Source organism: Barbatula barbatula (assembly GCF_947034865.1).
Source record: "Barbatula barbatula genome assembly, chromosome: 19".
NCBI lineage: Eukaryota > Metazoa > Chordata > Actinopteri > Cypriniformes > Nemacheilidae > Barbatula > Barbatula barbatula.
Window position 1 is genome coordinate 17,367,990 of NC_136782.1, and position 17,939 is coordinate 17,385,928.

The following is a 17,939-nucleotide window of genomic DNA, read 5'->3' on the forward strand; positions in this document are numbered from 1 at the left end:
AGTACTCACAAGCATAATGAAAACACATAAGATGACTAAACTGTGTAGTCTTTAGATACATCGCGCATTCAAAATAACAGGTAAAATAAAAAGTATCTATTTATAAATAGTTTATAATAATATACATATTGAATATTAATTTAATATAATGATATACGTGTATATATATATATATATATATATATATATATATATATATACTGTATATATATATACTGTATATACTGTGTATATATATACATTTACACAAACATATACACACTATATTCAGATATGTAAAATATTATTTACATATATATACTATAAAAAAAATATTTTTATAAATAAGGTTTCTTTAGGTTTCAAAATGGATTATGCCTATCACCCAGTAAGTCTTAAATATAAAGCATTTGTCAAATGCATAAATATATTGTAAATGGGAAAAAAGTTTTTTTAATAAAAATGTAATAATTCTAAAATGCACATTTCATTAGACATTATAAAAAAGCCTTTACAGGCACAACATTTTAATAATTAATAATAAAAACCAATATAGATGTAAAAAGTATATGGATACAAACACCAAAACTAAAAAGTTATTTTTGAAGCTTCCTGATCCAAATCTCAAGCTGTTTACCAAGTTTCCGCAGATCCTTTTAAAAGATGAGAAACACTCATCTGTAAAACTCAAACGAAATCATCAAAGGGTATATTTCCCATCTGATGTCTCCTGTTTGTGACATCTGCTCTAAGGGGGGAAAATAAGCAACATTTAAAATTCCTTCAGATTATCACAAGCCTCTCATTGGACGCTCCTGAAGGAATCCATTTCTCAGCCCAGTAAATGGGAATGGCTTCCAGAGCAGGTATCTCGGGAAAGAGGATGTGGTTTTTGCATAATCACTGTCACCGCACATTTAGGGTGTGTGAGAGCGCGTGTCGGGGTGACACGGTTTCAGTTGCGAAGCGAGACCGCGGTGATAAACGGATGAATATGAGCTATGCTCTCTGCTCAGATCACTGCCTAATATGTCCAACCCAGTTTGTCAATAGCGGTTCTGCTGCAAGGGCCGCGTCTCGGGTACGCCTGCGTGATCGTGCGTGCAGAGAAAACAGATCTGTTGATGCTGTCTTTGTGAAATCTCGTTGCAGTTGAGCTAGTTTGTAAAAGTCGTAGTATGTCGAATAACGGACAGTTTTCTTAAATGCTCCCGTCTGCCATTGGTCATCCAACAGGAGATCCCCCCTCTGACGCTTACCATGAAAAGAGGAGAATCTAAAAGTCCCCTTGCGTCCACACACATGCGGCTAACACTAATCTAGATAAACAGCCTAAGACGGTCTGTGTTAAAGGCTTTTTAAAAAGACAGAGTGTCATTTTTTACAGAGTCCATTTGCAGGTCCCACACTAATGGCCTTTCTTAAGAGACTCATAACACTTACGATGACTAGGTCACACGGATCTGATGAAGAGCATCCACAGACTGACAATGAGAAATTGCAAACAAAGCATTGTGCTCTTTGTACAGTACATCAGGTTTAGAGACCTGAACAACATTATGAGGAAGCGAAAGAAACATACAGGTTGTGCCAATACAAAAAATACAAGTGTATGAGGAATGAAACAATCCTCGCAACCTAAATCCCCTGACAAACAAACTGTGATTGTCTATATTGTGGAGAAGCAAAGAAAAACAACTAGGAAATAATAAAATAATTATCTGCATCTTTTTAATTTGTTATATTTTAATGTTTTTTTAACAACTGAGCTCGACCAACCTTTCTGCTTTGAATCATGGTAATTACAATGAGAAATTCATAACAATGAACAGGGATGAATACAATGCTCAATATGGCTGCTCGAAAAAGGTCATTTTAGCCCAATTTAAGCTATGAAACCTAAGTTTTGGAACAGTTCGTGTCAGGTTTCATTATTGAATGTCAATATGCCATTTTCTGATTTCTTCCAGCGATTTTAGAAATATCTGCCTGTTGATATGACGTAAGCTGCCCGGATGCATTGCAGACAAGGCCAGCGAGTGGCATGACTTCCGTAAACAGACTTTGGTTATACACTATTAATCAAAGTGGTGATAAACGTGAACTATATCTATAAAATCAAGTAAACTATCTAATTACCTACAGTATATAGTTCTCTATAGAGTGAACTATATAGGGAATGAAACTGTAGCATTTTTAACACTTGAAAATAACACCAGGTTTTTTGCACTACATAGGTCATTAAAGAGGTAAATAGAGTACTTTTTAGAAAAAGTCTGCACTTAAAAGAATGACAAAGATAAAGAAAGATTACCTATTAAGATTACCTGACAATTTTACAGACATACCGCACTTTAACAAAGCAGTGCAAAATTCATAATACAGATGATCAATACAACAAAATATAGTATATACTGACCCATTTTACTGATTTTAAGTGTGTAACTTATCTATTACTGCCTAAGAACATCAAGAACAAAAATGGAGTGCAGCTCTCAAGACGTTAGCCGCTAGCGCTACAACGTCTATGCTAATATGAAGCCTCTTTTATGAGTGGGAGGGGTGTTTCTCTCATCCTCAGGGGTAAGTGAGAGGGAAACAGTAGAGGGTAATCTGGCTGTTGAGCACGGTAGATAATTTGCTCTTGATCCCCTTGTAATTATATAGTTTAAATCTTTTTACTCTCGCTAATCCAGCGCTGCGTGGAGACGTTTTCCGGGAGGCATTGATGGGCCTGTTAGACAACCCTCGTCTTCTTATGTCTAATGCTTTCTAGAGGAGTTAAGGAGTGGGAGGAGAAGGCCCGTGTTGCTATAATTATTTTGACTGTTTATTTCTTGCGTGCATGTATTTTGCATATCGCTCCACAACATGAGGTAGGGATGGAGGAAATCTTGAAGGAACACCACGGGAGGGGGAGTTTAAATTCAGTTGGAGGATGTAAACTGATGCAAGCCGCAATTTTTGCTGTAACGAATCTTATGACAGTTAAACTAAAACAATATCTTGGTCACAGATGTTGAATACTAAAACATACTAAAAACGTATCAAACAAACCTTTTCACACTGAATGTGAAACTAGTATTTTAAACTATTTTACAGCTTTAGTTTACCCCAAAATAATAATTCTGTCATCATGTATTTACCCTCATGTCATTCAAAACTTGTGACACTTTCTTCACAGTTTTACACAATAGGAGATGTTTTAAGAAATGTCTCAGTGGTTTTGTGTCCAATACAATGGAAGTCAATAGGGGCCAATGAGATTTGCCTTTTTTTATGTTATGCAGAAGAAATGAAGTCATCCAGATTTGGAATGACATGAGGGTAAGTAAACATTTTTATTTTGGGGTGTTTAAGTGTGTTGCGATGTTGCAGTTTAACAAAAATCTCCTGTGATGGCTGGAAGTTGATGTCTAAGCTAAAGCAGGTGTGTAATGCATGTGCGTGTGTGTTCGGTGGTATCCCTGCTGGCCAGCAGGACGGCGGACCATCTTGCAAGCCTGCCAAAGCTGACAGCCTGTGACAATCTGCCTGGCATGTGGCTATTTGACTAATTACACTGGATTACAGCATATTAATGCAAGCTGTTTACTCCAGGGCTAGTGACCTAGACTTGCTAGCTCCACTACACGGGAAACACAGGACAAGAGATTTAAAGAGATCTTGTGTTAAAATAAAAACAGAAATGGGTTTGTCTATTTTGTCTGTGGATCTCAATTAAAAGCCTCAATGAAGCAGTTTCTTGCAAATCCACATTAGGCTGTTCCCATACAATACAGATGGGAATTCTCCTTTAAAGTGATAGTTCACCCAAAAATGAAACTTCTTCTCTAACTTACTCTCCCCATGTCATTTGAAACCTTTCTTCTGCAGAACACCAAAAAATTATTTTGAAGAATGTTGCTAACAGAAAACCATTGGTACACATTGACTTGCATTGGTTTTGTGTTCATACAATAGAAGTCATTGGGTACCAGCGGTTTTTGGTTTCCAACATTTTTCAAAATATCTCATTTTGCCGCAGAAAGAAAACCATACAGGTTAGAAATGACATTTTTTGGATGAACTATCTCTTTAACATTTCTTCCTTGGTATCTTTGCTTCTTCATCTCTCTGTGGTTCACCCTTTGGAAAATGGAAATGGTTGTAATTGGAGTACACCAAAGACAGCGAGTTCGTGAAGTGATTTATTACACATAAGAGTTAATGTTCCCCAAAGCTGGATCATAGGCGTTTCCTCATTGATTGAGCTTTTGTGCTGAAATCAGATCTAGATGAATAGGCGATTGTCGCATGGGGGAAGACTGGACAAAATCTTTATTTTCCGGTCATTTCCATTAGGCTGAGAAACTCTGGGATTGTTCCAGATGTATCTCTAGCTGGAGTGTGTTCAAGACAAGCATCTTTTTAACATTTTCTACACCGATTCCGAGAGAAAAATGTCATTTCTAAATCTTTCAAAATATTTCATAAACAAAGTTACAAGGTATAAGGGATGTGAATAAAGGTTATCAAAGAGTTCTTGCTAGCTTCAAAGTTTCAAAGATGCAATCGCCCAACACAAGCACACACTGCATCTGGGCCTCCTATTAACAAAAACTGGAAGCCTAAACTCTAACAAAAGCAAAAGAGGAGAAATGAGGCGTACAATGAGTGTGTTTAAAACACAACGACTCTCTCGATTGTGCTAAATCAATCCCAGACTTGCAACAAAGACAGACCGAAGCTTTGCTATTTGTCTCCTCTCTCTCCTGGCCATAGAGCCGTCCTATAATAGTCTTAAAGTAGCCATTGAAGGAAAAGAGCCCTTGAGTGGCTTACACAGACCCTCCTATGAAACATTTAGGCAGCGGTTTCCAAGGGCCCAGAGAGGCTGGAAGAAAAGGTAAGACGGCAGAATGGGCTTCTAGCGTTCTGCCGGCCTTATTGTACAGAAGTCACATCACATTAACTCTGAGGGCCATTTGCAGGGGTCCTTTTCACTCGGCAGAGCTTTTCAGAACAGATTAAGCTATGAAAACTTTCAGAATTACTAAAGCACCTATTAGGCATTATGCTCCGTCCTTTCTTTGGCTTTCGCTTTGAATGGGATTGAATGCACTGGAGTGTTCAATAGATTCTCTACGGAGAGTTATTGGGGAGGAAACATGATGACAGAAATATTTAGAAGATAAAAAATGACTGCTAGCTGACTCAAGTGAAGGATTTGTCGACTGGCAAATAATGTGTGTTTACAAAAAGCGTCTGCACTGCTTGAACATTTACATTAAAACTATAGTTTGTGATCAAATATTGCATAGATTTCACAGAGCATCCTTTTAGGTTTATAACCATCTACACAAGCGAGTATTAACATTTATCTTGAAACTGCAAAGTTTTAACCATCAAAAATGTTTTAATCCTTTAGAAGAGGAGAAGTAAACATTTTAACTTAAACTTAAAATGTTAATTTTTTCCGTAGCAAAGAGCAGCAGTGGAAATGGGTCGGTGGTTCAAAGCGTGATGGAAGAGTATGAATGGTAATTGTTTTTAACAGGATTGGTTAAGGCCCTATCGGTAGCTCTTGAGAGGCAGGTCGTGTGGCATTAAATGGCTGACACACACTTTAAGATCCTCTGCCTGGGAAGACGGCAAACAAAAGCGCATGCTATTCTGGAGCTCATATGCAATGTCAATAACAGGATCCCTGCCATTCCAGGATATGCGTTTTACTTAAATGGTAGGTCCATTAAAACCTAAGATCTTGTTTTTAAACTATAAGACTTGTAGATTTAGTTTGTATTAGATGGTCTGCTCTGTGTCAATTTATAGTGCCATGTGTAGACTGAGAATACAGAATATAATGAGACCTCAAGGGGCATCAGCCTATTAAAACAACAGGTATCACCTGCCCAGAAAAAATGCTTTGACCAGATGCCTTTCAAAACATTTGAGACACACAGCCTCAATGTCAGAATTGTACTGTTTGGGCTGTCCAAAGCTTCATTCTTCAATGCAAGGTCAATGAAAGCTTCTTGTCTAACACACACACATATACTCACACACAAACCTCCAGCATGAAGCCCCCTTAATATGACCCCCTAATTGGATTGCCAATACTTGCCAGAAAAGATTGTGGGCCTGCCTGCATCTTCTTCTTTTGTACTCCCATCAACCACCAAACAGCAAAACAATTGGATTGGGATCAAACGGACTGAGAAGTTTTTGTTCCCCGAACACAACAGGTTGAATAAAATCAGACTGGGCAAAAGTCTTAGCCCTCTGAAAGAAGGAAGGGGGAATTTGATTTTCATATGAACAAAGCTCCACGCTAGTCATTGTTTGGCCTTTTAAAACACAACTTGCAATGGACTATTCAAACCAATTGCTGCTTGGTTCACATTCTCAAATCCAATATTTGGCACGATATCCACTACCAATTATAAACACAGCTTAAACCGCTTTGTATGAAAATGGTCTTGATGGTCATTTTGAGCTGAAATATTTCCGCAGCAAATTCTTTCCAGGTTTATTGGACCCACTGTGCACAACTAGAGGAATGAACCAGCCCACCTTGGTCATGTCCTGTGTGTAATGGAAACGTGTGCCCTCATCTTTACAGACGCCAAAATAAAGCCTCCCCTAGCACCAACATCAATCAACTTAATTACACCAAACACCATAATAACAATAATTATAATAATATCTCATTAAGAAAGAGAGAGTGAATGACGGGGGAGAATTAATAGCAGGCAGGTGTACAACACGCTGCAATTACGGAGCTTGAAATTAGTTCATCGCCAAAGGCAAGGCGAGAAGAAAGACTCATAGTTAGGGGTGTGCGAAATGGGGGGAGCTAAGAAAAAATGGGAGTAAAGTTTCTAAGGTAAAAAAGGGAATTGCAAATAAGCAAATAAAAATGTCTTAAATGTGCAAATTAGGGCGAATAAAAAAAATGTTGACGGCAAAGGGGGAAGAAAAGCAGCTTTTCCTGGCAGAGTTGTGGGCGCAGATGAAAGGGGGGCGGCCCATCGTGATCAAGGGATCCGCGGAGCTCTGCAGCAGCCATCAAGCCTGCACCTCTGCCGGCGACTGGCAGCTTCCCCTTCTCCTGTCAATCATTCATTACACCGAGCCGGAGTCGCAGAGAAAGCGTCTCCTTGCCTTGACCTATCATATTACAGCTTCTGTAAACGACTAATCCTCGTTCGTCAGATGGTGTCAACACCCCCGCCTGTTTTTGCAGGCGCTCAGCCCCGCCAAATTGACAATAATAAAATCATTTGAATTTCAACAAAGTGCAGCGCAAAAGTCATATAACCCAAGTATATCTGGGCACATTTGCGCACATTATTTATGCATGTTTGTACAGTATACACAGTATGTACACTATATAATTATTATACGTTTGTATTATTTATACGTTTTTAATGATCTATCTCTGTCTGTCCTTCTGTCTGTCCATAGTGTAGATTAATACATGTGTATACAAGCCATTATTATTAAAATAATAATAATAATAGTAAAAGAACCATTTTTTAGCAGTATTATTATTATTGTTATTGTTGGAATGACTTTTTATTTTGCAAAGCAAAATTTTATCAGTGTAACTGTTTTACTGTAGATTTTTTACAGTTAAAAAGGCTTATAAACAATTTAACATTGCACATGGAACTATTTGTATATATTGTATGTATATTTATTCAAATACATTTTCACATGAGGGTCCCACTTGCTGCCTAAAAATGGCGAGTACGAGAAGACTGGGCCGCTGAATGTTTTATTACGGGGGAACACGTGGTCATCCGAATGGCTCTTTTAGCCTAAGGGCTGTTCCAGCGTGCAGAGAGCCCGAAGGCAGGAAGCGGTATGTCAGCCCTTTCCACTGCCCTCTCCAGGAGTTTTAGCAGGAGCCGCACACCTACTGAATTTTGATTTTGGAAGCCGGCTAGAGCTAAACTACTACATTAATGAGGCCGGCCGGGAGCTTGGAAACCCTTAAAACACAACAATACAAAGCGTTTAAAACACAGTGAATCAAACACAAAAGAAATGATAAGATGCTAACATGTAAATCTACACAAAGTTGTTCTCTGAATTACGAAAAGTTACTTCTAAAATATGTGTGCTGTAAACTACCAAAACTATTATAGATTATAGAAGAATCTTTGGTTTCTTTAAAAGGAGACATAAAATAGAGATTGGTTATTACAATATTGGATATTGCTTTATTATTGCCTGTTCTTACAGGCACCACTGACCATAAAATGAGGTGCCTAATTCCTTTTGCCCCAAAATCAGACTTTCACATAAAGTAGAGCTAAGGATATCAATCATTTTAACCTTCACTGAGGGTCTGTGTCAGCAACACAAAACAACTCATGTGGTGTTAATGAGCGTGTAATATAAAACACCGGCCACTAGCTCCATATGTCACTGCATTATGGAATACATTATGGAGTCTTGCTTCTGTTATCAGTCAGCTTTATTTTATAACTTCAATCAGGCAATATACAGTATATGGACTGTGTTTATATAAACGATGAAAACGTATTAGTCAACCCTAATAATGATCAAAAAATTGAAACATTTCGTAATATTCAAAAATGGGAACTTGGGTGGGTAATACATTTCTATTAATTTATTTACATTATTATTATGACTATGCATTATTATTATTAATAACTATTTATTATTTTTATATATTTAAATGTGATTAACCACAATGTCTATGTAAAGATGAAAATGCTGTGTCGGTGCACACTATTCGTACCTGACCATAATCTAAACAGAATAATATAATAATATAAATGCGTAAAACACCTATGTTCAGTGCAGACCAAAGAGAAAATATATATAATACGCATATCACATAAGCGGATCCCTGCTCCCAGCCCAAATCTTAATAAAAGAACATCAAAATCAGCCTCCGCCGACACACCCCTCTCCATTTCACATTGTCAATTAAGTGTCATTGTGAAGGGATTCTCTGTATAAGTCAGCAGGCGGAAATGAGGCAGTCCGTGTTATTAATGGAAATGATATACGTCAATATGGACACGTCGCCTCCCACGTGTCAGCTTGTCGTCTTAAACAAAAGAACAGGCAACTTATGAACTGCCAGCTCCAGTACAGCGAGTCCATAAAACAACTGGCCCCGGTCACCAGGGAGCCCACCCCCCATAGCACCGCCCCCTCCCACGAACAGAAACCGCCCCTCACACACAGGGCCAACAGATGACACAGATGGGGAGAGGGCAAGCAGAAAAGGGGGCTCCCTTTGTAGCAAGTGGGAACCTTTTCAAAAAGCCATTCATGCAACAAATTGGCCAAAGCTGGACCGCACTATAGGTTTTTGCGTTCTCAATGGTATAACCTCTTTAGTCACAATGAGTGCGGACGAATTTATGGCTTTCTTTGTTTGTTTTAGAGGTATTTCACTGAGAGTTAAAAAAAAAAAATGTGTTTACACACTTCACATTATCCCATAGAGGTTTAGGTCACGTATGCATTTTTGAAAGATTAAAAACAGACTTTAAATGGCACGACATACTTAAAAAGTTTGGTTGTGATCTATGTCTTGAATTTGACTGTTCTTATCATTTCAAGCATTACAATGCAACTTCCGCTGGATCTTAAAATCTGTATCCATGACGGCATCTTTTCTTCATGTTTCGCAAGAAAGCACCTGTCTGACTTTGCACCTCTTTTCACTTTGCTCACTTTCTCTCTCACTGGTTTATTTTCACTCCCCCTCTTTCTTTCTCTATCTCCTCCCTCTTGCAATCTGCATAGAGAGACATTTGTCATCATTAGCCCAGCTCTGACAGTTGGCACCAAGCACCTCAGATCTCAAGGACTGGCAATTATGAAGCCTTCATCCCTTATTTGGGTTACATGGCCTAATTTCATCATGGGCTTCAACCACCAGCATTTCATTACCCGAGCCCCCAACCTGGGAGAAAAGGAGTCCTTTTCTCTCTTTTTCGTTCCCTTTGTTTTCACTCTCCAGAACCGTCTGTTGAGCGCACGTGCTTCTCAGAATGGGGCAGTATAATTAATTTGAAAAGCATCAAGGCATTGTTCTCACTGGGGCTGTTGTGAGGATGTTCTGGTTGAGTATCATCGGGTCAGTGAGCGAATGATTACGGATTCAACCTCTAAACATGGGATTTCTCCAAGACATTAAGATTAATCACAGAGAGCTGAAGAGGTTGGTGTCTTGTGACGGCTGCTTGTTAAAGGTGTTTTTGCAAGCCCGGGGTTTGTGGTTGACTATTTGAAGGGAAATAAAGGAAAACAACTAGATAACTTTAATGAAAAAATGAAATAAAAATGTGATGAGATCAATTTTAACGTGCATCTGAATATCTTTTGATGCATAAAAATTTGATTAAAGGGCATTTAAATCAAAAGGACATTATTTGAATAACCTAATGATATCAGTGTTAAATCTATGCAAATAAATGCATGTCATTAATCAGAGAAGCTGACAAGCATCACATTTCGCTGGGGGCTGACGGCAAACCTTCGGAATACATTTCTAATACTCTCTATGTTTTTAGGTTAGACTCGCTCTTTCAAGAATCCAAATTCCAGTTTCCTCTAATCCACGAAGCTACAAAAAATATCCAGATTTGCCCGTTTTGTTCCCCTCACAAACTCCCCCAGGACGGGACTTCTAATACAGCGTGGAAAATAAAACAAATGAAAGGAGAGAATTCAAAGCGCGAGGGGTAGGGGGCTGACAGCCGATAGGCACGAGAAAATTAACTGGGAGCCCTGCAGTGTGGCCATATTGCCTGGAATAACTGAATTCGCTTTGGAGGAAAACTCAATGACAATTTTGATATCCATTTGCAGGAAGCTGAAAGGGATATGTCATAATAAGTGTCCGTCTTCTATAATGCAATCTCCGCCGTCGCCGGGCTCCATGCTAATATTGCTTGTCTTAAATGGCAGGCCCTTTAATATGATTTATATTTGACTTCTCCACTCCATTAAGTGCACTTGATAATCTGCGCTTTGACCTGACGACGCCTTTTGGCTCGGATCCATTTCTGCAGTTCTTGTTTTCAGCTCAGAGAGCTGTCGCGAAATGATGATGGGATCAGTGGAAAGAAGCGTCCGTGAATGATGATGAAATACTGAGCTGACCTCCTTTTGTCACTGAATAATAGGATTATTAATATCAGTGTGGCGAAGTGACTATTAAGATCAATTAAATCGCTGCTTTGACTGTAAAGCTCTTGATATATTTAAATCTGGGAGTACAACTGGCTTGTTAATATTAATATTGGCATATGGTGTTGTTCTAGATTTATAAAAGTGCATATAAAATGTTGTCCCATGTTGTCGCATTGTTAGTTATGAATGTGGTATTATAAGTGTAAGCATTTAAACCCCTTTTTTTAATGTAGATCCTTTTCAGCTTCATGCTAAATAATGTACATTTTCTTTGCAATTTCTTTTTTAGCATGTTACCTGTCCTGTTCTTGATCACTTAATAGTTAATACTTAGTTTTATAAAATGTGAATGTGCATTACGCATCTGCCCGTGATCTGGAGGTGTGCTGTAAATAAATCATTCATTGCACAACGTCTATGCAAATGATAAAATGTACAAATATTTATAAATGAGAGGAGTAATAATTTACAACATAACAATTTAGCATTTTAGATGTATCACATTGTCATCAAACTGCTAATAATCTTACACCAAGATCTTAATTATTCTGCCACATAACAGATTCATAAATCTACACCTCAAGTCTAAACCTTGAACTAGAACATCCATTTGTCACAAAGGGTTAAAACATATGTTCCCTGATAGTTAAACATTGTATCATGTTTGACATGAGCCTTTAACAGCACGCCTGACCATTTTGACAGGAGAATCGCTCTTCAGAACGAGACGGGAGAGAGAGAGAGAGAGAGAGAGAGAGAGAGAGAGAGAGAGAAAAATGAAGAGATGATTGGTAAGGAAACTCCAGAACAAAGAGGCCTTCAACAAGCTAAACGTTTCCTGGGTCATACGCTTGTCCAAAAAGGGGCGGAAGCAACAGTCATTGTATTGATTTACACAATCCAACATCCCATTCTCTAGGTCAGAAATAGCGGCCGCACTGTTGTCACGTCCTCATATATCACACCAAAGCCTGTGGATGGTGCGTTGTAGTCACGAAGACACACAAATTGTAATGTTGTAAAGATTGTGTGTGTGTGTGTGTGTGTGTGTGTGTGTGTGTGTGTGTGTGTGTGTGTGTGTGTGTGTGTGTGTGTGTGTGTGTGTGCGCATGTGTGGGACAGGGGTCAAGAGGGATTTTAAGTGCCCTTAGGTTACACACAATAAGCCCACTTCAGCCACATACGTATATATTAAAATAAAACTAATTTTTATGTTGTGTCCTAACATTTTTAAATTCTAAAGTGTAAAACAGTCATGGGATGGCCTTCATGTACGCCGCGTATTAAAATTCTAAATACTTTTTGTATTATAAAATGCTGCATTGTAAATAAGAAATTACTTTTCTGATACAAACCATATTTATCAATTGTAAGGTATGCAAAAGTAATTGCTTCAATATTAAAAATATTTCTAATAAAAACAAAAAATCTGGCACATGTACCAGGTTAACATTGCAATCTGTATGTCTTTGTGACTACAACACCCTGTCCTGGATGAAATAGTGCTTAAGGCTGTATTACTGTGCTGTGATTTAGTGTAACCTTGGCAAACAATAGACAGCAAACCGATTCAGATATACAAAAGAAGTGCAGGATACATCACAGCATGAACCATTGAAGAGAGGGAGATCTGATATGGTTGGGTACCTGCCAGGTAATGTGTGTGTGTGTGTGTGTGTGTGTGTGCGTGTGTGTGTGCGTGTGCATACAAGAGAGAGGGAGGGAGAAAGAGTGTGTGTGAGAAAGAGATGGTTAGGGAGGAAGGCAAGGTTACTCTGCAGGCAAAAAGGTGTCAGTAAAAAAATACCGTGTCAAAATACCATTGACTTTCCCTCTGAAGGCATACAATACATTCTTATTTTTTTTTAACTTGGACACAGTACTGAAATGTATGAATTACATTGCAATACTTTTGATTTCTACATCAGACAGAAAGAACATTTTTGCTGTGCATACCAATGATTACTTGCAGATGCTTAATTTTTGGTTGAAATATTGCGTCATATCTTCCCTGTCAAAGGCCCTACCAGCTTTTACTCCCTGACTGAGGCGAAAGAAAATTCTGATAAGTGTGATCTCTGCCTGCAAACAGCAGAACACTATTAATTATGGTTGGCAAGATCGTCCAGGCAAAAAGAGCCAAGCAGACCACAGTGAGGGTTAGAAGCAGCCAACCATGAAGCCAAACCTTGGCACAGTACAGTGACCAATAAGAATCAGTATCATGTGATGAAACACAGATGTATTTAGATACACTCTTATGTACACACACCACTGTCACCTCTTAAACATCTTAAATATGTTTTACAACATATAGGCCTACAACAAATGTACTTCATAATATCTAAAGAGAAAATGTTTGGTTGTAAGCCTGAGCTGGTAGAATTAAAAGAAATGAATTCGATGAAGCACTAATATCACGACAAAAAATCGCATCTCTTGCGATTATAGCATATCATAACCAGAATAACACACATCAGAACGTTTTTTATCTAAAAAATGTGAATGGCGAAATACATTTTCTGAGTTTGGTTAATACATTTCTTTGACATTTAAAAATACTAAACAAATATCATATTTACATCATGTCCAATAACGCTCCAAATAAGCAAGGGTCTTTATTGTGGCTATTTATGAATTTCCAATGCCACATTTGGCCTAAACCCATTTTAAAGCAAATGTGGACGAATGCGACTATTAATTTAAAATAACCATTTACAAAACATTTCATTTAAAAATATTTCCATCGAGCAGGCTATAGTTTTAATCGCAAACAATTACAAACCGAGAAAAACGCACATCTCTCATTTCACATAACACAAGTTCTGAATGCTTTAATCGTTTTGTAAAATACAAGTTTTAGTAGTTTAATATGTTAAATGACTTTGAGTAAAATTACTTTGAACACGAAATGCGGCAGAATTTCAAATAAACTTTACTGCACAGTAAAGAACATAAAGAACTAAAAATAAATAGAAATTAACCATCAAAATTCTAAACATTTTCACAGAAATTAAAACACTAATCTTCAGTTAGGTAAAAACCCTTCAATGTGCTATAATAGGAAAAAACACGTAGTACTGTTTACAGTATTAAGAGAAAACATTCGTTATTTATTAGAATTAGCTGTAAAAATAGATTCCGTTCCAAATGCAAGAGCACACGAAGGCATGCAATATCGTCCACATTTTGGCAATATAAATGCTAAAAAACAGTCTCAAATTATTTTAAACTCTAAAGGAAAACTTCATTGATTAACGAAAAAACAGTATGCATGCCAAACTACGCGCCGCCTCAAAAATAGCACAAAAACGAATTTAAAACGATAATAAAATAGGTAAATCACAAAGTATTAAATGACATGCTCTACAATAATTCTGTTCGCAATTGTTGTATGATATACCATTCCTCTGAAATATTATTTCTGCTATTAACTAAATAAAAAAGCTGCCCGAATTTAACAAAAACAACCGGATTCTGAAAAGAGCGCATCGCAAATAAACCCGTATCTTCTCTCCTTCCAGAGTGTAGGTGTGTTTCCATCAGACGAGTCTTTCCTTAGATTTAGATGTGTATAAAAACTGAGGATTAATTTGTCGTCAATAAACTGAAGCCAGTGACGAGTCGACTCGTGATTGGACGAGCTCGTCTCAAACCCTCCCTTTATAATTTCACGGGAGTCAGTTCGGAGGTCTTAAACACACCTCGCCGGCAGCCGCCACAGCCAGGACGCACACACAAGAGCACCCTGCACTTTCCAAACCCGATTTCAAACAGAGAAAATAACACGCGGTTTAACTACTGAACGCTGTGCCCGTTTGCGTCTGCGCTCATGGACTTTTAATTGCATTACTTTGAAGCCGCGCAACACTAGGGCTTCAACTTTTTTCCTGTGCGCAACTGAAAACAGAAGCTGATGTTTTAGCTGTCAGATTGGCGCATGTGCTCCCCGCACAAATAAAAGGTTTGGTTATTTTTTACAGCAATCCCTTTTTTTCCTTTAAATAGTAAACCTTCTTCTCTAAAATTGGCTCCTGTACAAACAGCCGCGTTGGATCCCTCGGGTTACTGCGAGACTCCGGTGTACAACCCGGATCTCTGTCCAAATATGATCGCCGCCCAGGCCAAGCTGGTGTACCATCTGAATAAATACTACAACGAGAAATGCCAGTCTCGGAAGGCGGCCATCTCCAAGACCATCAGGGAGGTGTGCAAGGTGGTCTCGGATGTCCTGAAGGAGGTGGAGGTCCAGGAGCCCCGTTTCATCAGCTCCTTAAACGAAATGGATAACCGTTTCGAGGGGCTCGAGGTCATCTCCCCTACCGAATTCGAGGTGGTCCTGTATCTGAACCAGATGGGAGTCTTCAACTTTGTGGACGACGGTTCTCTGCCGGGCTGCGCCGTGCTGAAGCTCAGCGACGGCCGGAAGAGAAGCATGTCTCTCTGGGTCGAGTTCATCACCGCGTCGGGATACCTGTCAGCGCGCAAAATCCGCTCCAGGTTCCAGACGCTGGTGGCGCAGGCGGTGGATAAGTGCAGCTATAGGGACGTCGTTAAAATGGTCGCGGACACGAGCGAGGTTAAATTGCGCATCAGAGACAGATATGTGGTTCAGATCACCCCCGCTTTCAAATGCACTGGCATATGGCCGCGCAGCGCGGCGCACTGGCCACTGCCGCACATCCCGTGGCCTGGTCCGAACAGGGTGGCAGAAGTCAAGGCCGAGGGATTCAATCTGTTATCCAAGGAGTGTTACTCGTTAAACGGGAAGCAGAGCTCGGCGGAGAGCGACGCCTGGGTGTTGCAGTTCGCCGAAGCGGAGAACCGACTGCTGCTGGGAGGGTGCAGGAAGAAATGCCTTTCCTTGCTGAAGACGTTGCGGGACCGTCACCTTGAACTGCCGGGACAACCTCTCAACAACTACCACATGAAAACTCTAGTATCTTACGAGTGTGAAAAACACCCCCGAGAGTCGGACTGGGACGAAAACTGCCTCGGGGATCGACTGAACGGGATTTTATTGCAGCTCATATCTTGCTTGCAGTGCAGGCGATGCCCCCATTATTTTCTACCAACTCTAGACCTCTTCCAGGGGAAGCCTCATTCGGGTCTCGAAAACGCGGCCAAACAGACTTGGCGACTGGCGAGAGAAATTCTAACCAACCCTAAAAGCCTGGAGAAGCTCTGAGGTAAAAATCATAACGACATATTTGTGAGATGAAATCCGAGAATACGAGATCAGACTGTTCTGAAGTTCTGAGGCCTATTCAGAAACTGTTCCACAAAATGGTCACTGTTATCGAAACCAGTCCACGTTTGTGTTGCAAAATGTGCGATCATTGTTACAATGTGGATTATGAACAAAATAGTTTACACCGTTTGGTTTCATATAGTTTAGATGATGTGAATTTGACAGCTCCTTATTTTGGTAACCCAACGAGGGAGCGAACTGTATCAACAATCAAAATGAACGGTTACCTGTCAGTATTATTATTTCTTTCCTTTTTACGAGCCCTGCCCAACAACACATTTTACCTTTCAAAACGAAGCTACGAGAAGAGCCTTTGACAGAATATAACCTGTACATTTTATACTGTAAATAGACACATTTGTAGATTGTGAATCCGGTGATCTGCAGTTGTGAATGTTGTTCTGTGACACGTAAATAGTATAATTTCACCTGTTTTAATATTCGCCTGAATTATTTCCGATAGAAAACAGAGAAAGAAGAAAACATTAAGACCTGCACAAACGATAGTTTATCTATTGTCAATGGCAAGTTTCAGATTTCTAAGGTTTACATTTTGATGGTACTATTTGTTACGTTCCTAAACATTCCATACGCATACTTGAATTCTTATTTAAAGTATATTCGACCATTTTTGTTCGTACCTTGCTTACAAGAAAAAAGGCTGAAATTAAGAATATATATATGGGAAAAATATACCTGAAAAGAATGCACTTGAACTACACTGGAATATAACATTTTGTGATTTGATTTTTTATATCTGTCTGAGTTTATTTAAAGAGTTAATAAAAACAAATTAATATTTGTGTCCAAATAATGATTTACGATTCATAAATTTATTGTAAGATCAAGAAGCAAATTTGGGGGATTTAAAAATGATAGAAAAAAAACAGATATACATTTCAAAATGTAGGCTTGCATGCTTAAAAACACGAAGAAAAAAGTATACGGAAAAAAAGTATTCGTATTAAATATTACTGGAGACATATGGATGGGACAATCCAATACAAATTGACCAGATGTGTCAAAATAAAACTCTCTCATGACAATTCTACAATGCACCCTTTGATTTATATAATGTACATTTTCTCTTAAACGTGTCCAATGTCGTTCCAAGTTTTTGTGGATCGTTTTATGTATGCCCAGCATAAATATTATTTTTATAGTTATATGCAAGTCGTGTAAATACCAGTTATATGAAATAAGAAATTGCGTGTGCGTCCGTATTTAAGCACATCGGTTTAATAATAATTATAATATTTCTTACTAAATAATTAACGCATGGAAATTCTGCAAAGCTGCTTTGGGATTTGCATGTCATTACAAATGTACACAATAGCAAATGGACGATGGATAAAAAAATGTAACCCTACTTTGGCATCAATGCGTCTGAAGGTAGGGTCATCTTCGTCCACTTCGAAGTAAATTTCCGTGGTAGTGATCGAAAGAGTCCCACGAGCTACGATGACCGGGGCAATAATCTGGGCCGGGCAGCTCAAAACCACTGGGCCTACAACACAAGGAACATATTCTTTATTAATAC

The 17,939-nt window shown here is 38.7% G+C and overlaps 2 protein-coding genes across 4 annotated transcripts in view; one reads left to right on the forward strand and one right to left on the reverse strand.

The window, feature by feature from the left end:
• nbeab (neurobeachin b) overlaps positions 1 to 17,939 on the reverse strand; it is a 208,719-nt gene that overhangs the window by 47,206 nt on the left and 143,574 nt on the right. For all 3 annotated transcript variants that reach the window (XM_079481818.1, XM_079481820.1, XM_079481819.1), the window contains one exon: positions 17,770 to 17,906. In XM_079481818.1, the coding sequence (XP_079337944.1) occupies positions 17,770 to 17,906 (137 nt within the window). The remainder of the gene's footprint in view (positions 1 to 17,769; positions 17,907 to 17,939) is intronic.
• mab21l1 (mab-21-like 1) lies at positions 13,965 to 17,315 on the forward strand. The gene has a single exon (XM_079481822.1). It carries the CDS (start codon positions 15,257 to 15,259, stop codon positions 16,334 to 16,336), a length of 1,080 nt encoding a protein of 359 aa, XP_079337948.1. The 5' UTR covers positions 13,965 to 15,256; the 3' UTR covers positions 16,337 to 17,315.